General features: G+C 48.5%; 1 protein-coding gene across 1 annotated transcript; it reads left to right on the top strand.

Annotated features, from left to right (window-relative positions):
• The first annotated feature begins 3,565 nt into the window (after positions 1-3,565).
• Positions 3,566-9,243, top strand: LOC140703120 (uncharacterized). Its single transcript, XM_072985864.2, has 2 exons — positions 3,566-5,862; positions 8,477-9,243. Exons 1-2 carry the CDS (start codon positions 3,952-3,954, stop codon positions 9,116-9,118), a joined length of 2,553 nt encoding a protein of 850 aa, XP_072841965.2. The 5' UTR covers positions 3,566-3,951; the 3' UTR covers positions 9,119-9,243.
• The last annotated feature ends 3,578 nt before the right edge of the window (positions 9,244-12,821 follow it).

Below are 12,821 nucleotides of genomic sequence, written 5' to 3'. Positions count from 1 at the left end.
CAAATTCTACTTTTGGCCGGACGTGTGTTCAGGCCCTTGCGACTGAATGTTCATTTCAAACCTCTCTCCACCGCCTCTTCTCTGCAGCATATTGTGGTGGATGATGGGGCTCCCTCAGCATGTGAAACCCCCGTCATATATGAGGCCCAGCACATTTGCCCCTGTGCTTTGAAAACCCCTGTGTGCTCCACTAAAAGCAGTGAGCATGACTTGTGTCTAAAGGCAGTGTACATTGCTCTTCAAGAATTCCGGGTGCTTCTACTAAAACTGTGTTCGTTTCTGCTCCACTATCCAGTTAAAAAGAAACAAGTGGCCTTTATGACAGGAGTTTACTATGCCGTGCTTCAGAATGATCTTTGTCCTCTGGATGTGGCTGAGGAGATAACAGTGCTTCAGAACAATGTGCTTTTTCCTAGCTTTTCTTTCCTCTTTATGATCTCCCTGGGATGAAACATACCTTTGTGCAGTGATTTGTGTGACACATTGCTCCAAATTTTGGGCGTTGTCTAGGCTTCTGTAAACTGCCACGTTTGTTACAAGTCATGCTGTAGCTATTTGGAAAGCCTACTTGTGGTACAGATCGAGCTGGAGGCTTCCTTTGCTTTTATATTTACTTAAATGCTGTTTAGAGCATAGGTCGGAGAACTGGGATAAATTACCCCAAACTGGGTAAAAGTGAAAATCCTGGGGGTAATGAGCAGAGTGCTGCTACCTCCCCTTTCTCCCACCCCACCCTCTGCAGGCAAACGTCAAATTGTAAGCCACCTCTCCCTGTTACTTCCTGGTTGCAGCAGGCACTTGTAAATCCTTGTTTATGGGAAATAAGCCTGCTTAATTGGCTACAGCTGTGGAATAGCCCCAAGCAATCAATCAATCTAGGGCTATAAATGAGTGCTTCCTCCGGAAATGAATGGAAGCAAGCAGGAGGCAGGGAAAGGAGCAAGGAGCAAGCAAGGGAGGGAAGAAAGGTGGGAGAGACCAAGGACTTCATCAAGCTTATTTAAATGTACAAAATGGAGGGAGGAAATGGTGGGTGGGTGGGTAGATGTATGGATGTGTGTGTGTGTGTGTGTGTGTGTGTGTGTGTGTGTGTGTGTGTGTGTGTGTGTGTGTGTGTGTGTGTGTGTGTGTGTGTGTGTGTGTGTGAGAGAGAGAGAGAGAGAGAGAGAGAGAGAGAGAGAGACTGACTCAAAACTGTGAAAATGAACAGGCAAGCGAAAGAAACTTTGAATTAAGGCGGGGGGGAAGGGTGGTTTTTAAAGGTGCTGTCTAGGTTTATCATTGTTTTCCTTCCAAGAAGCAGAAATCTTTGAATTCTGTGGCTGCTGTCATCCTCTGCAGTGATCATGGAGCACAAGAAAGTAAAATCTGTCACTGCCTCCATATCATCCCCTTCTGCAAAGGCATTCAAAATTGCACATGAGGAGTCAGTCAAAAGGTTGCTGCCTTTTGCAACAACCTACCTTTGTGAACAAGGATTTTCCATTCTTACAAACATGAAAACAAAGCAGAGAAATTGATTGGACCCTGAAGACTGTATCCATATTGCTCTGACATCAAAATGCCCCAGTATTGATGCTCTTCTATCCAAGATGAAGCAACATCATTTCTCCAAAACATGAAGTTTTCAAGTAAATTGACGCTTTCACAGTAATTTTGAATAGATTCAATAACATTTTGAATTCAAATACTGTATCATTTCCTTCCTTTCAAATCAAGGGGGTAATGTTGGCTTATATAAATTTTTTTGGGGGGGTAAAAGGTAAGAAAGTTCCCTGACCCCTGGTTTAGAGGCTTCATCTTCTGCTTGACTTCACAGAGTGTCCCCCCACCCCCCGCAAATGGATCCAGGCATTGCACACGTGTAGCCGTTTTTGCACTGCCAAAATCCTCAGCCTGTGCAGGTCCCTTCTTCTTCTTTCTTCTTCTTATTTCTCCTTCTCCTTCTTCTTCTTCAAGTCTTTCTTTAAACCTGTTGCCAGATAGGTGGAAAACAGTCTTTCTCCTCATGTGACATCCTTATAGAGGAGCTGTCTGCCTGGGACTCATGCCTCCCTGGTGGACTTCATCTAGAACCTGGGAGCAGGGTGGCTTGAAGGCACACAGAAGGGGCCTCAGGTCAGAGTGACAAGGCAGATGAGCTGCACCCGAAGGGTGGTGGGGAGGCCAGGAAGGGGCTGGCAAGGCTTGGATGGGGAAAGGAGGGGACTAATCACCTTCAACAAACATGGAGAGAGAGAACTAGATGGAAGCCTCAGAGGAGCCACCTCCCATCTTCTGCACCATGGCAAGAACCAGCCATGGCTGCTGCAGGACCCCTGCCCAGGCAAATGGGGCAAATGGCCTGAGAGGAAAGCACCAGCAGCCATCCCACCTGGGCCCTTACAACAACAGCACAGGTGCCTGGCCAAGCCCTGGTACACCTGCCCAAACCCAGCCCAGCAGCAGCACTGGCAGAGGAAGTGTCCGAATGAGCAGCTGCAGCAGATATGCCAGAGGTGGCGAGATGAACTGCTGGGACTCAGGGACCTGCCCCAGCCCTGCACGGCTGGCCCGCCCTAAAAGGACCTTAGCTGGCTTGGATTAGTGCAGCAAACTAGACCCCAGATCCAGACTGGAAACACTGGTGGGGGGACCCGGGGAGGTGAACTCAGGCCTGGCCGAGGACTGAGAGCAACAGGGGCTAGTGGGGTTTAACTAAGGACCTGTCCAGACTGGGGAAGGTGGAGCGGTCTGGTTTGTGCTCAAAAGGTTTGTATCTTTAGCGTGATCTATTTTATCTCTCAGGAGTCTTTGGAGCACTCTAATTTGTCCCTGTGGCGATCCCCCTTTGTGCCCTTTATACCTCTGGGCTCCACAAAGGTAAATACGCCCTTTTCGCTGCCACCAGGTATTATACTAATACCAAATCAAATCCCACACACTCAGGAGCTGTCACCCCAAAGGGTCATACAATTTCAGGAATCAAGGGTTTTAAATAAATATTCTTTTATTATTGAACAAATCATAAGGAGGATCAAATATAACTGTTTCATATGTTCATATATAATAAATCAGGTGTTAACGTATATCAGATCATGTCAATATTTCTCTTGTTATACTTAGGCATTCATTCCTGCTTGTTCACTATATTTTAACTCTTTCAATTCCCTTCCTTAACCCTTTTTGCTATTCCTAAATCCTAGCACTCTCTTAATAACTTCTGGTCCCTAACTATGCCTGAACCTCTCTCCCTCTCTGATTCCAACCCGTAACTGTCTCACCCAGCTGTTCCAACTGTCATTCTGACTCCGCCCCTCCTGCTCCATCCTGATTGACATGCAGGAATGACGTCATACTTTGGGTTCCGTTACAGTCCCCTTTCAATTAATGACTCTCCCCTTCCCGCCCCATGCCTGCTTTTTCCCAAGGCCATCGTTTATTGAGCTTTGGCAACTTTTATTTTTGTTAAATAAAGTAAGCGAAAAGCAAAACAGCAATGTATCTATCTAGCATGGTATACAAAATGCCACCAATGTATCTTGTTTATCATTCTTATTTTAAAGGGGAGAAGGGTGCTTGTGAAGGTGATCGAGAGAGTGTGCCGTCCTCCGTTAAAAAGGAAGATGTAGAGGAAGGCGGATGTGTGGAAGGGGTGCTGATAGAACTGGACCAAACGGAGGTGGTGTCTGAGAGGGCTGAAGAGGTGTGTCTTGTGGAAGAAGGAGGGGAGGAGGTGGATCTAATTATGTGGGAGGAGATAAAAGAAGGAGGAGGCGCGCGGGACTTTAGAACTTGGACAGACTTAAACGTGGACAGACCAAGACACCGAGGGGTCCAGACTGAGCCCATTCTCGACCCAAGTCAAGCGTCTGGAGCAACATCGGGGTTCCCTAATCTGATGACCGGAGGGGGACTACTGCCGGATCCACCATTCCTGGGAGCCAAAGGCAGAGGTATTGAGCCCCTGGAATGGAAGGTTTCAGTTTTCCCCCTGAACTATCCTGGGGGAGGGAGACGTGTGATCCGGCCCGGGCCAGAATATCAGAAGAAACCTTTAGAGGGAGATTGGGCCCGCCACCCTTGCTGCGGCACGGTGTGTGCACTGAGGAGCGCGCCTTTGCGTCAGATGACAGACAGGGAGAAGTTTGGGCCAGCTCCCTTCTAGGCGAACAAACCGCGGTTCCTACTGTTCGTCCTAAGAAGTACCATTTGTTGAATGATCGGTTGTTGCAAGATCCGTTTGATCCTTTAGAGTTGGAAGCTGTTTACAATAAAGTGTTTAATAATGAACCCCGTGATGAGCCTCCGTGTCTGTTTCCCGCCTTCACCACAAGTGCCCCCCCCGCTGGAGAAGGACCTTCTTACACTGGCGCCCAACGTGGGGCGGGGGCGGTACCGAAGGCGGGAAAGGAAGAATGGCTGGGACTAAAAGAGACTATGGACCGGCAGGCGAAGTTAATAGAAAATCTGGTTGAACAACAAACGCTGATCGCGAGACAGATAAGGCGGCAAGGGCCAGAGGAAGAGAGAACGGAGAGACCGGCGGCAGCAGTAAGGGGGGGCTTGATAGCAGGGCCTGCCCCCATTCGTATGCAAAAGATGACAAGCTCTGATGATCCTGAGGCCTATTTGCATACCTTTGAGAGAGTGGCTGTAGCAGCTGGGTGGCCGAGAGAACAATGGACCCTTATTTTGATTCCATGCCTTACGGGGCTGTTGCAGGAAGTGGTGGATACTTTGAGCACACAAGAGGCCTCCCAATATGAGTCAGTAAAGAGGGCTATACTTCGAACATTGAATTTGACTGAAGAAACGTATCGGAAAAGACTGAGAGATCTAAAATGGAAGCCGGGTTCCCACCCCCACACAGTGGCGCAACGGATGAGGGCAAACGCGTTGAGATGGTTAAAACCTAATGGAGAAGATGGCGAGCGGGTAGTGGATTTGATTGTTATGGAGCAGCTAGTACAGACGTTAGGAGCTGGCGCGAAAAACTGGATTCAACGAAACAACCCGAAGACGCTGGAGAAAGCAATTTCCTTATTGGAGGATTATAGTATGACAGAGGAGGCTGCGAAAGAAGGCAACACCCCCTGGGCGGAGAAAGGCAAACCACGCGGTGGAGAGGCTTCGCTTTCGTTTTCTAATTCAAGCACGCGGTCAGCAGTAGAGCCAAGCGGAACGCAGAAATTCAAAGGGAAGATGTTCGAACCCTTTGGATCTAAACCTGTGCGCCCGGTAACTGTGGATCAGCGGATTTATGCTCCTGGGACGGGATGGAGAGAGGGCAAGGACGGGCGCCCTATTTACACTCCCGGAGCAGGGGTACGCGAGAACAAAGAGGGGCGCCCTGTCTGCTTCGCCTGTGGGGTCCCTGGCCACGTGAGGAGGAATTGCCCGGGGGCCGACTGTTCGTGGGTGGGGCTGTATGACAAACCTTACCCCCCTAAAGTGGATTCATCGGAGAGGTGGGAGGTAGAAGCCTGGGTGAATGGAGAAAAGAAAAAGGCTTTGATAGACACAGGATGTGCCAAGACGTTAGTACGGGACCTTTTGGGACAGAAAAAAGAAGAGGGATTGACTGTTCGCTGCATACATGGGGATGTAAAGAAATATCAGACATTATGGGCCACTGTGAGGGTAGGGGCAGAAGAACGAAGGATGAATATAGGTGTGGTGCCGGGGTTATCGAGGGAAATGCTGCTGGGAAGAGATTGGGTCGGATCTAGAGATGTGGGGAAGATCAAGGAGGGATTACAGGGAGAAATGTTGAAAGCTGAAGACCAGTCCGATTTTTTGCAGCGCGCCTCACGGGAACAGATGCAATTGATGCAGCAGGACGATGCATCGCTTCAAGAACCATTGCTAGCGGCTCAACCGGTGGGAACTGTGGTGAAGGGGCAAACGGGATGGGAGTTGGATAGGGGATTGTTGTATAGGGTGGAGGGAGACGGGGGGAAGAAGCTGGTGGTACCCCTGAAATGGCGAAGTAAGGTAATGGAACTGGCCCATGACGTACCCCTAGCTGGGCATTTGGCAGAGGAAAAAATGAAAGCACGAATTAGGCAAAGGTTTTGGTGGCCAGAGATGGAAAAGGAAGTTAGAGAGTATTGTGCCACCTGTCCACAATGTCAAAAAACACAAAAGCGCCCAGCAAAGGGTGCTGAATTAATGCCAATGCCCCTCATGGATCACCCTTTTCAAAGAATTGGCCTTGACATAGTAGGACCTCTGGTTAAATCAGCAGGAGGTCATACCCACATTTTAGTGTTGGTGGATTATGCCACCCGATACCCGGAGGCAATCCCCTTAAGGTCCACCACGGCTAAGGTAATCGCGCGAGAGTTAATGCAGGTATTTACAAGACTAGGCTTCCCTAAAGAAGTCATAACAGATCAAGCGACCAACTTTATGAGTATTACACTGAAGGAGATGTGGCGCTTACTTGAAGTCAAACCTATTCACACCGCGGTCTATCATCCACAAACCAATGGCTTAGTGGAGCGTTTTAATAAAACACTAAAAGGCATGTTAAGGAAACTGGTTATGGAAAAACCTAGAAGGTGGCATGTATTAGTGGCACCCTTAATGTTCGCCATTAGGGAGGTACCACAAGCATCTACGGGCTTCTCTCCCTTCGAGTTAATGTACGGATGGAATCCCAGGGGCATACTGGATTTGGTGAGGGAAAAATGGGAAGAGGGCCAAGATGATGCTCAGATCACGGTACAGCATGTGATGGAAATGAGGGACCATTTGAGGACTGTTCTAAGTATTGCCAAAGATCATTTGGGAAACGCCCAAGAGGGACAAAAAAGAAGGTATGACCAAAGGGTAAAAGTTAGAGAATTCCACCCAGGCCAAAAAGTCTTGCTATTGATGCATTCCGAACAAGCTAAACTATTTGCCACGTGGCAAGGTCCCTACGAAGTGGTTAGGAAGGTAGGAGCGGTGGATTATGAAATATACATGCCGGATAAGACCAAAAAGAATGGGATTTTTCACGTCAATTTGTTGAAGGAATGGAAGGAAAGAGAAGCCCTGTGGGGGGAAGTAGGAGAGGAATTTGGTCCCGAAGTAAGTATGTGCCTAAGTAAAGACCTAAGGTTAGAGGTTGATGAAATTTTGGAAGAGGCCCAACAACTAGATGTGAGGAGGTTGGAAAAAGAATTCGAAACGGTATTTTCAGGCATACCAGGAGAGACGAATCTCATTCAGCATGAAATTCATACACCCCCGGGGATGGTTGCTAGAATGGGGGATAGGACCTGGCCCTATCATTTGAGAGATACTATCAATGCTGAGGTAGCAGAGATGGAAAAATTAGGCATCATAGAACCATCCCGCAGCCCTTGGCGAAGCTACCCAGTACTAGTTCCTAAGCCAGATGGGCAAGTTAGGGTATGTATTGATTTCAGGCGCCTTAACGAAATTTCTAAATTTGATGCCTACCCAATGCCAAAAGTGGATGACCTCTTGGAGAGGCTGGGGGGGCGTCTACCTGACCTCGCTGGACCTCACTAAAGGTTACTGGCAAATTCCAGTAAGGAAGGAAGACCAGGAGAAAACCGCCTTTGTCACCCCCAAGGGGCTGTTCCATTTTAAAAAAATGCCCTTTGGGCTACATGGAGCAGCCGCGACTTTCCAGAGGCTTATGGGCCGTGTGTTGGAACCGGTAAAGGATTTCGCGGGTGCTTACATTGACGATATTTTGATATACAGCAAAACTTGGGAGGAACACATTGACCACCTTAGGAGAGTCTTGAGGGAAATCGAGAAAGCCGGGCTAAAAGTTAATCCTTCCAAGTGCAAAGTAGCCAGGAAGGGGGTCAAGTTTTTGGGGTTCCGAATAGAGGGAGGAAAGATTCAACCAGTGTCTGACAAAGTAGACAAAGTAGTGTCATGGACAGTTCCGCGGGATAAGAAAGAAGTCCAACAATTCCTAGGACTGGCTGGTTATTATAGGCAATTTGTGCCACACTTTGCAGAAGTAGCTGCCCCTCTCACCGACTTAACCCGCAAAAGGAAGAAGAGCCGAATAGATTGGGGTCCACCGGAACAGAAAGCCTTTGAGGAGTTAAAAGGGGTATTGTCATCTTTGCCTAGTCGCTTCGCTCCTGATTTTTCTATTCCCTTTATATTGCAAACGGATGCTTCGGACAGAGGCCTAGGTGCAGTACTATCTCAGAAGAAGGAAGAGGTAGAGTACCCCATAATGTATCTGAGTAAAAAGTTGAGCGACCGGGAGAGGAAGTATGCCACCATAGAAAAAGAGGCGCTGGCAGTCAAATGGTCCGTTCAGGCCTTAAGATACTACTTGTTAGGAGCTCCCTTCATTTTAGTGACGGATCATGCCCCTTTACAGTGGCTGAACCGAATGAAGGATACCAACCCTAGACTTACCAGGTGGTATCTAAGCTTACAACCCTATTCTTTTCAAGTGCAGTATAAAAAGGGGACAGCCCATTCTAATGCGGACTATTTCTCTCGACAGGACAGAGGGGAGCCCGAACTGGAGTCGAGGACGGCCCACTCGGAAGGGGGGGCGTGTGAAGGTGATCGAGAGAGTGTGCCGTCCTCCGTTAAAAAGGAAGATGTAGAGGAAGGCGGATGTGTGGAAGGGGTGCTGATAGAACTGGACCAAACGGAGGTGGTGTCTGAGAGGGCTGAAGAGGTGTGTCTTGTGGAAGAAGGAGGGGAGGAGGTGGATCTAATTATGTGGGAGGAGATAAAAGAAGGAGGAGGCGCGCGGGACTTTAGAACTTGGACAGACTTAAACGTGGACAGACCAAGACACCGAGGGGTCCAGACTGAGCCCATTCTCGACCCAAGTCAAGCGTCTGGAGCAACATCGGGGTTCCCTAATCTGATGACCGGAGGGGGACTACTGCCGGATCCACCATTCCTGGGAGCCAAAGGCAGAGGTATTGAGCCCCTGGAATGGAAGGTTTCAGTTTTCCCCCTGAACTATCCTGGGGGAGGGAGACGTGTGATCCGGCCCGGGCCAGAATATCAGAAGAAACCTTTAGAGGGAGATTGGGCCCGCCACCCTTGCTGCGGCACGGTGTGTGCACTGAGGAGCGCGCCTTTGCGTCAGATGACAGACAGGGAGAAGTTTGGGCCAGCTCCCTTCTAGGCGAACAAACCGCGGTTCCTACTGTTCGTCCTAAGAAGTACCATTTGTTGAATGATCGGTTGTTGCAAGATCCGTTTGATCCTTTAGAGTTGGAAGCTGTTTACAATAAAGTGTTTAATAATGAACCCCGTGATGAGCCTCCGTGTCTGTTTCCCGCCTTCACCACAAGTGCCCCCCCCCCCCGCTGGAGAAGGACCTTCTTACAGTGCTTTTTTCTTTTTAACAGGGCAAGAGATACAGAGGGATGCAATGCATCAAGAGCCTGAGTTTGGGAGAAGAGAGAGAGGCAAAAGCCACCCTTCTCCAGCAGGCGACAACCAGACCAGCCACGGAGAGCTATGCCAGCAGAAACTCAAAATTATGTGTAGAGATAGATAGGTCTAAACTGCCCATCAATTGTGTGGTCCCTTCATATGGTGTAAACACAAACACTGATTTCAATGTGGGCCATCAAGTGTTGGTCCTTAGGCCAGTGGAGAAACAGTAAGCACCAAACAATGTGGGAAAGTCCTCATTTTGGTGAAGAAAAAAACTGTGCTGTGAAGTGCTAAATTGAAAGATCTGGAACTAGACTAAAGCCAGAGGTTTATAATGCCAATACAGTACTTTAAAACCATATGTAACTAGAGATGAAGTGACTCCTACATGCATTACTTGCAAGTAAGGGAAAAGAGTAACGGGTGGGAGGTGGAACATGGTGATCCTGTTATGAAATTATTCTGAAGTAAATTATGAAGTATTTTGCAAAATTACCATTTAAACTTTTGGTGTTCTGTACTCTTAGACTATTAGGTATCTTTCTGTGACACCCGTGAGCCGGGTCGTGAGGTGATGCTGGGAGTGCCGTCTCGCCCAAAAGCCTCCGTGGGCACTCAGACAGCCCCCAAGCCATTCCCACCCCGGATGCTACACCAGTCCGTTGATACAGTGGACTTGGAAAGGGGGCTGAAGGGGTTAAATATAGCTACCCAGACTCCTCTGGTCTGGGCGGGAAAGGGGGCGAAGGATCCTGAGGAGGGAGCGGCAGGGGAGGTCAGTCACCGACAGGCAGGGAAAGAGAGTGGATGGGAGGGGGTATCTATCCAAGACCCCTGGTCGGGTAAATGGGAACAGGTCTGCCTGACTAAACAGGAGGCAGAGGAGAGAAGGAGGAATGAGGCTAGGGTCCGCCCCTCCTACTGGGGAGAGAGAGAGACCCGAGAGTGGCGCAGCAAATTAGTGGAGGAGAAGAGAAGGGCAGAGAGAGAGAAAGAGGAGAAGACCAGATGGCATCTGGAGGAACTGAAGAGACTGGGGTACTATCCGGACCTTGGGAACACCCCGGGGCAGAAACCTCCATACCCTGGGGATATGCAGGGTTCGAAGAGACGACCCCACTATTGACGACGGAACGGGAGGACTTCGATCTCGAAGATCCCTCACAGGTTCAGGCCGGGCCATGGGCGTCGAAGTCAAGCAACCCGTTCGATGACGATTGGGTGCCCCTGTATGAACCGTTACTTCAACAGGAGAAGTTTGTTCCCAAGTTGATTGACATTTCCATCCCTTTACCCCAGTTGAATAAAGAAGACAAATGGTTTAGTTCAAATGCGTCTACGGCTTTATTTGGGACGGGGGAGGTGAAGAATAGCGGACCCTCACACTTTCAATGTTATTTTTCTATAGTTTTTTAATAAATGTAGTAGTCTGAAGCCTTAAATGTTAAAGGTTAGTCATAATGAATTGCAGGGTGGGAAAAGCTGGAGGCCGACATAACCTCGTACCCTTGTTCTTATTCTAGACTTAATAAGTATGGCTTAATAAGAAGCTGACGGCATATACCAAGATCCAGGTCTATAGAGCCTGTGTCCTGAGCGCACTCCTGTACTGAAGTGAGTCCTGGACCCTCTGTGCACGGCAGGAGAGGAAGCTGAACACCTTCCATATGCGTTGCCTCCGACGGATTTTTGGTATCATCTGGCAGGACAAAGTTCCAAATAGAGTAGTCCTAGAATGAGTTGGAATGTTTAGCATGTATATATTACCGAAACTGGCTTGGACATGTCGTGAGAATGGCTGATGGTTGGATTCCAAAAGATCTCCTGTATGGAGAATTAGTGCAGGTAAAGTGCCCCAGAGGGAGACCACAGCTGCGATACAAGGATATCTGCAAGCGGGATCTGAAGGCCTTAAGAATGGATCTGAACAGATGAGAAACCTTGACATCTGAGTGTTCAGCCTGCAGCATGGCCTCTCCCAATTTCAAGAGGCACTTGTTCAGCAGGCCAAGGCAAAGAGGCAGTCCCGAAACCAGCAAAATCAGGGGGCTGGACAGGGGACAGGTTCTCTTTGTCTTCAGTGTGGAAGGGATTGTCGCTCTTGAATTGGCTTTCTCAGCCACACTAGACCTCTGTTCAGAGCACCTTGCCTGTTCCAAGACCTCTATCCAGAGCACCTTACCATAGTCTCTCCAGACTGAAGGATGTTTACACTATGTTCCCTTGTTCTAATAACAGTTCTAGCAGCAATGAGAGTTCATGGTGCCTATGGTTGAGGAGACCCTCCCAGTCACAACCACCCTGAGTAGGGATGGTGGTGGATGCAACATCCTTCACATATTCGAAAACCGTGATTTTGCCCCTTAGCAATCTCTTCACTAGGCTATACAGTACATATCCAGGTTCCTCAAGTATTCTTCATGGGGCTAACTTCCAGACCCTTTACCACATTGGTCAGGTTCTGGACACATTTCTGCTTATCCAAATCTTTCTTAAGTTATGATGTTGTATTTTACATGAAGTCTGACCAAAACAGAAAAGAATGATACCCTATTTCATCTCTTGATCTGGACACTATTCTTCTGTTGATACAGCCTAGAACTGCATTAGCTTTTTTGCTGCTGCTTAGTACTGACAACCCATGAGAATTTTTTTCAGTTTCCATCTTCTCCAGTTCCCTTCCAGAGTTCTCATAAAGGATAACTTTCATGCAAATTAGAAATGACCCGTTGTTTATTGCAATTTGAAAACTGCAATTTTCTTTCTACTGGAAGCTTCTGCATAAAAAAAGGACTGCTTCTAACACTAGGTAATTTTTTTCCCTTCTGGGTTAATGATCCACTCATTTCGCTTTCAGAACACAGCACGTAACCAATGGATGTGGAACTGATATTTCATCTACATTTCATTCCCTTTCCTTCTGTTTCTTTATGTCTGACAAAGTGGAGGGGTCCACAAAAGCTTACAATAAAATAGTTACTATTTCAGGTGCCACACGTATTTTTGTCCTTGTTTTGTTTCGTTTTGTTTCTTTGAATTTCCCCTGACATAAAGAATTTACCGTTCCCGTCGCTTCACTGTTGATACGATGCAAGTTTCGTTAACAAGGCAAATTGGACTTTTCCTTTTGTCACCGTCAGGGGGCAGTATTCTCACGCAGAAAAATCCCCTAAGCTTTCTGTCCCGCACGGAGCGCCGTAGAGAGAACGTTTCTTACGCGTTCCTGGGTGAGGGGGGGTTATTTCCCCCCCGCGCGCACACCTCCTAAGGCAGGTTGTCCTTCTGCCTTAAGTCAACCGCCCCACAGGGGGCTGCGCGTGCGCGTGGGGACTGTGGGTATCCCTTCCTCTGTGTGCCTCGCTCGCGGCCGCGGCGTTGGAGTCCGGCAGGGGGCGCTGTGAGGAAGAGCAGGTGCCCGCGGCGGCGGCGGCGGCGGCCTTCCGATT

This window comes from Pogona vitticeps, chromosome 1 (genome assembly GCF_051106095.1).
Source record: "Pogona vitticeps strain Pit_001003342236 chromosome 1, PviZW2.1, whole genome shotgun sequence".
Classification (NCBI taxonomy): Eukaryota; Metazoa; Chordata; class Lepidosauria; order Squamata; family Agamidae; genus Pogona; species Pogona vitticeps.
The sequence above is the reverse complement of the archived record's forward strand: the minus strand, read 5'-3'. Positions and strand labels throughout refer to the sequence as shown.

Coding starts and splice junctions, on each gene's coding strand:
- LOC140703120 (XM_072985864.2), top strand. CDS start 3,952: ATGGAAGGTTTCAGTTTTCCCCCTGAACTATCCTGGGGGAGGGAGACG. Junction 5,863..8,476: donor CATTGCTAGCGGCTCAACCG/GTGGGAACTGTG, acceptor TTCTCTCGACAG/GACAGAGGGGAGCCCGAACT.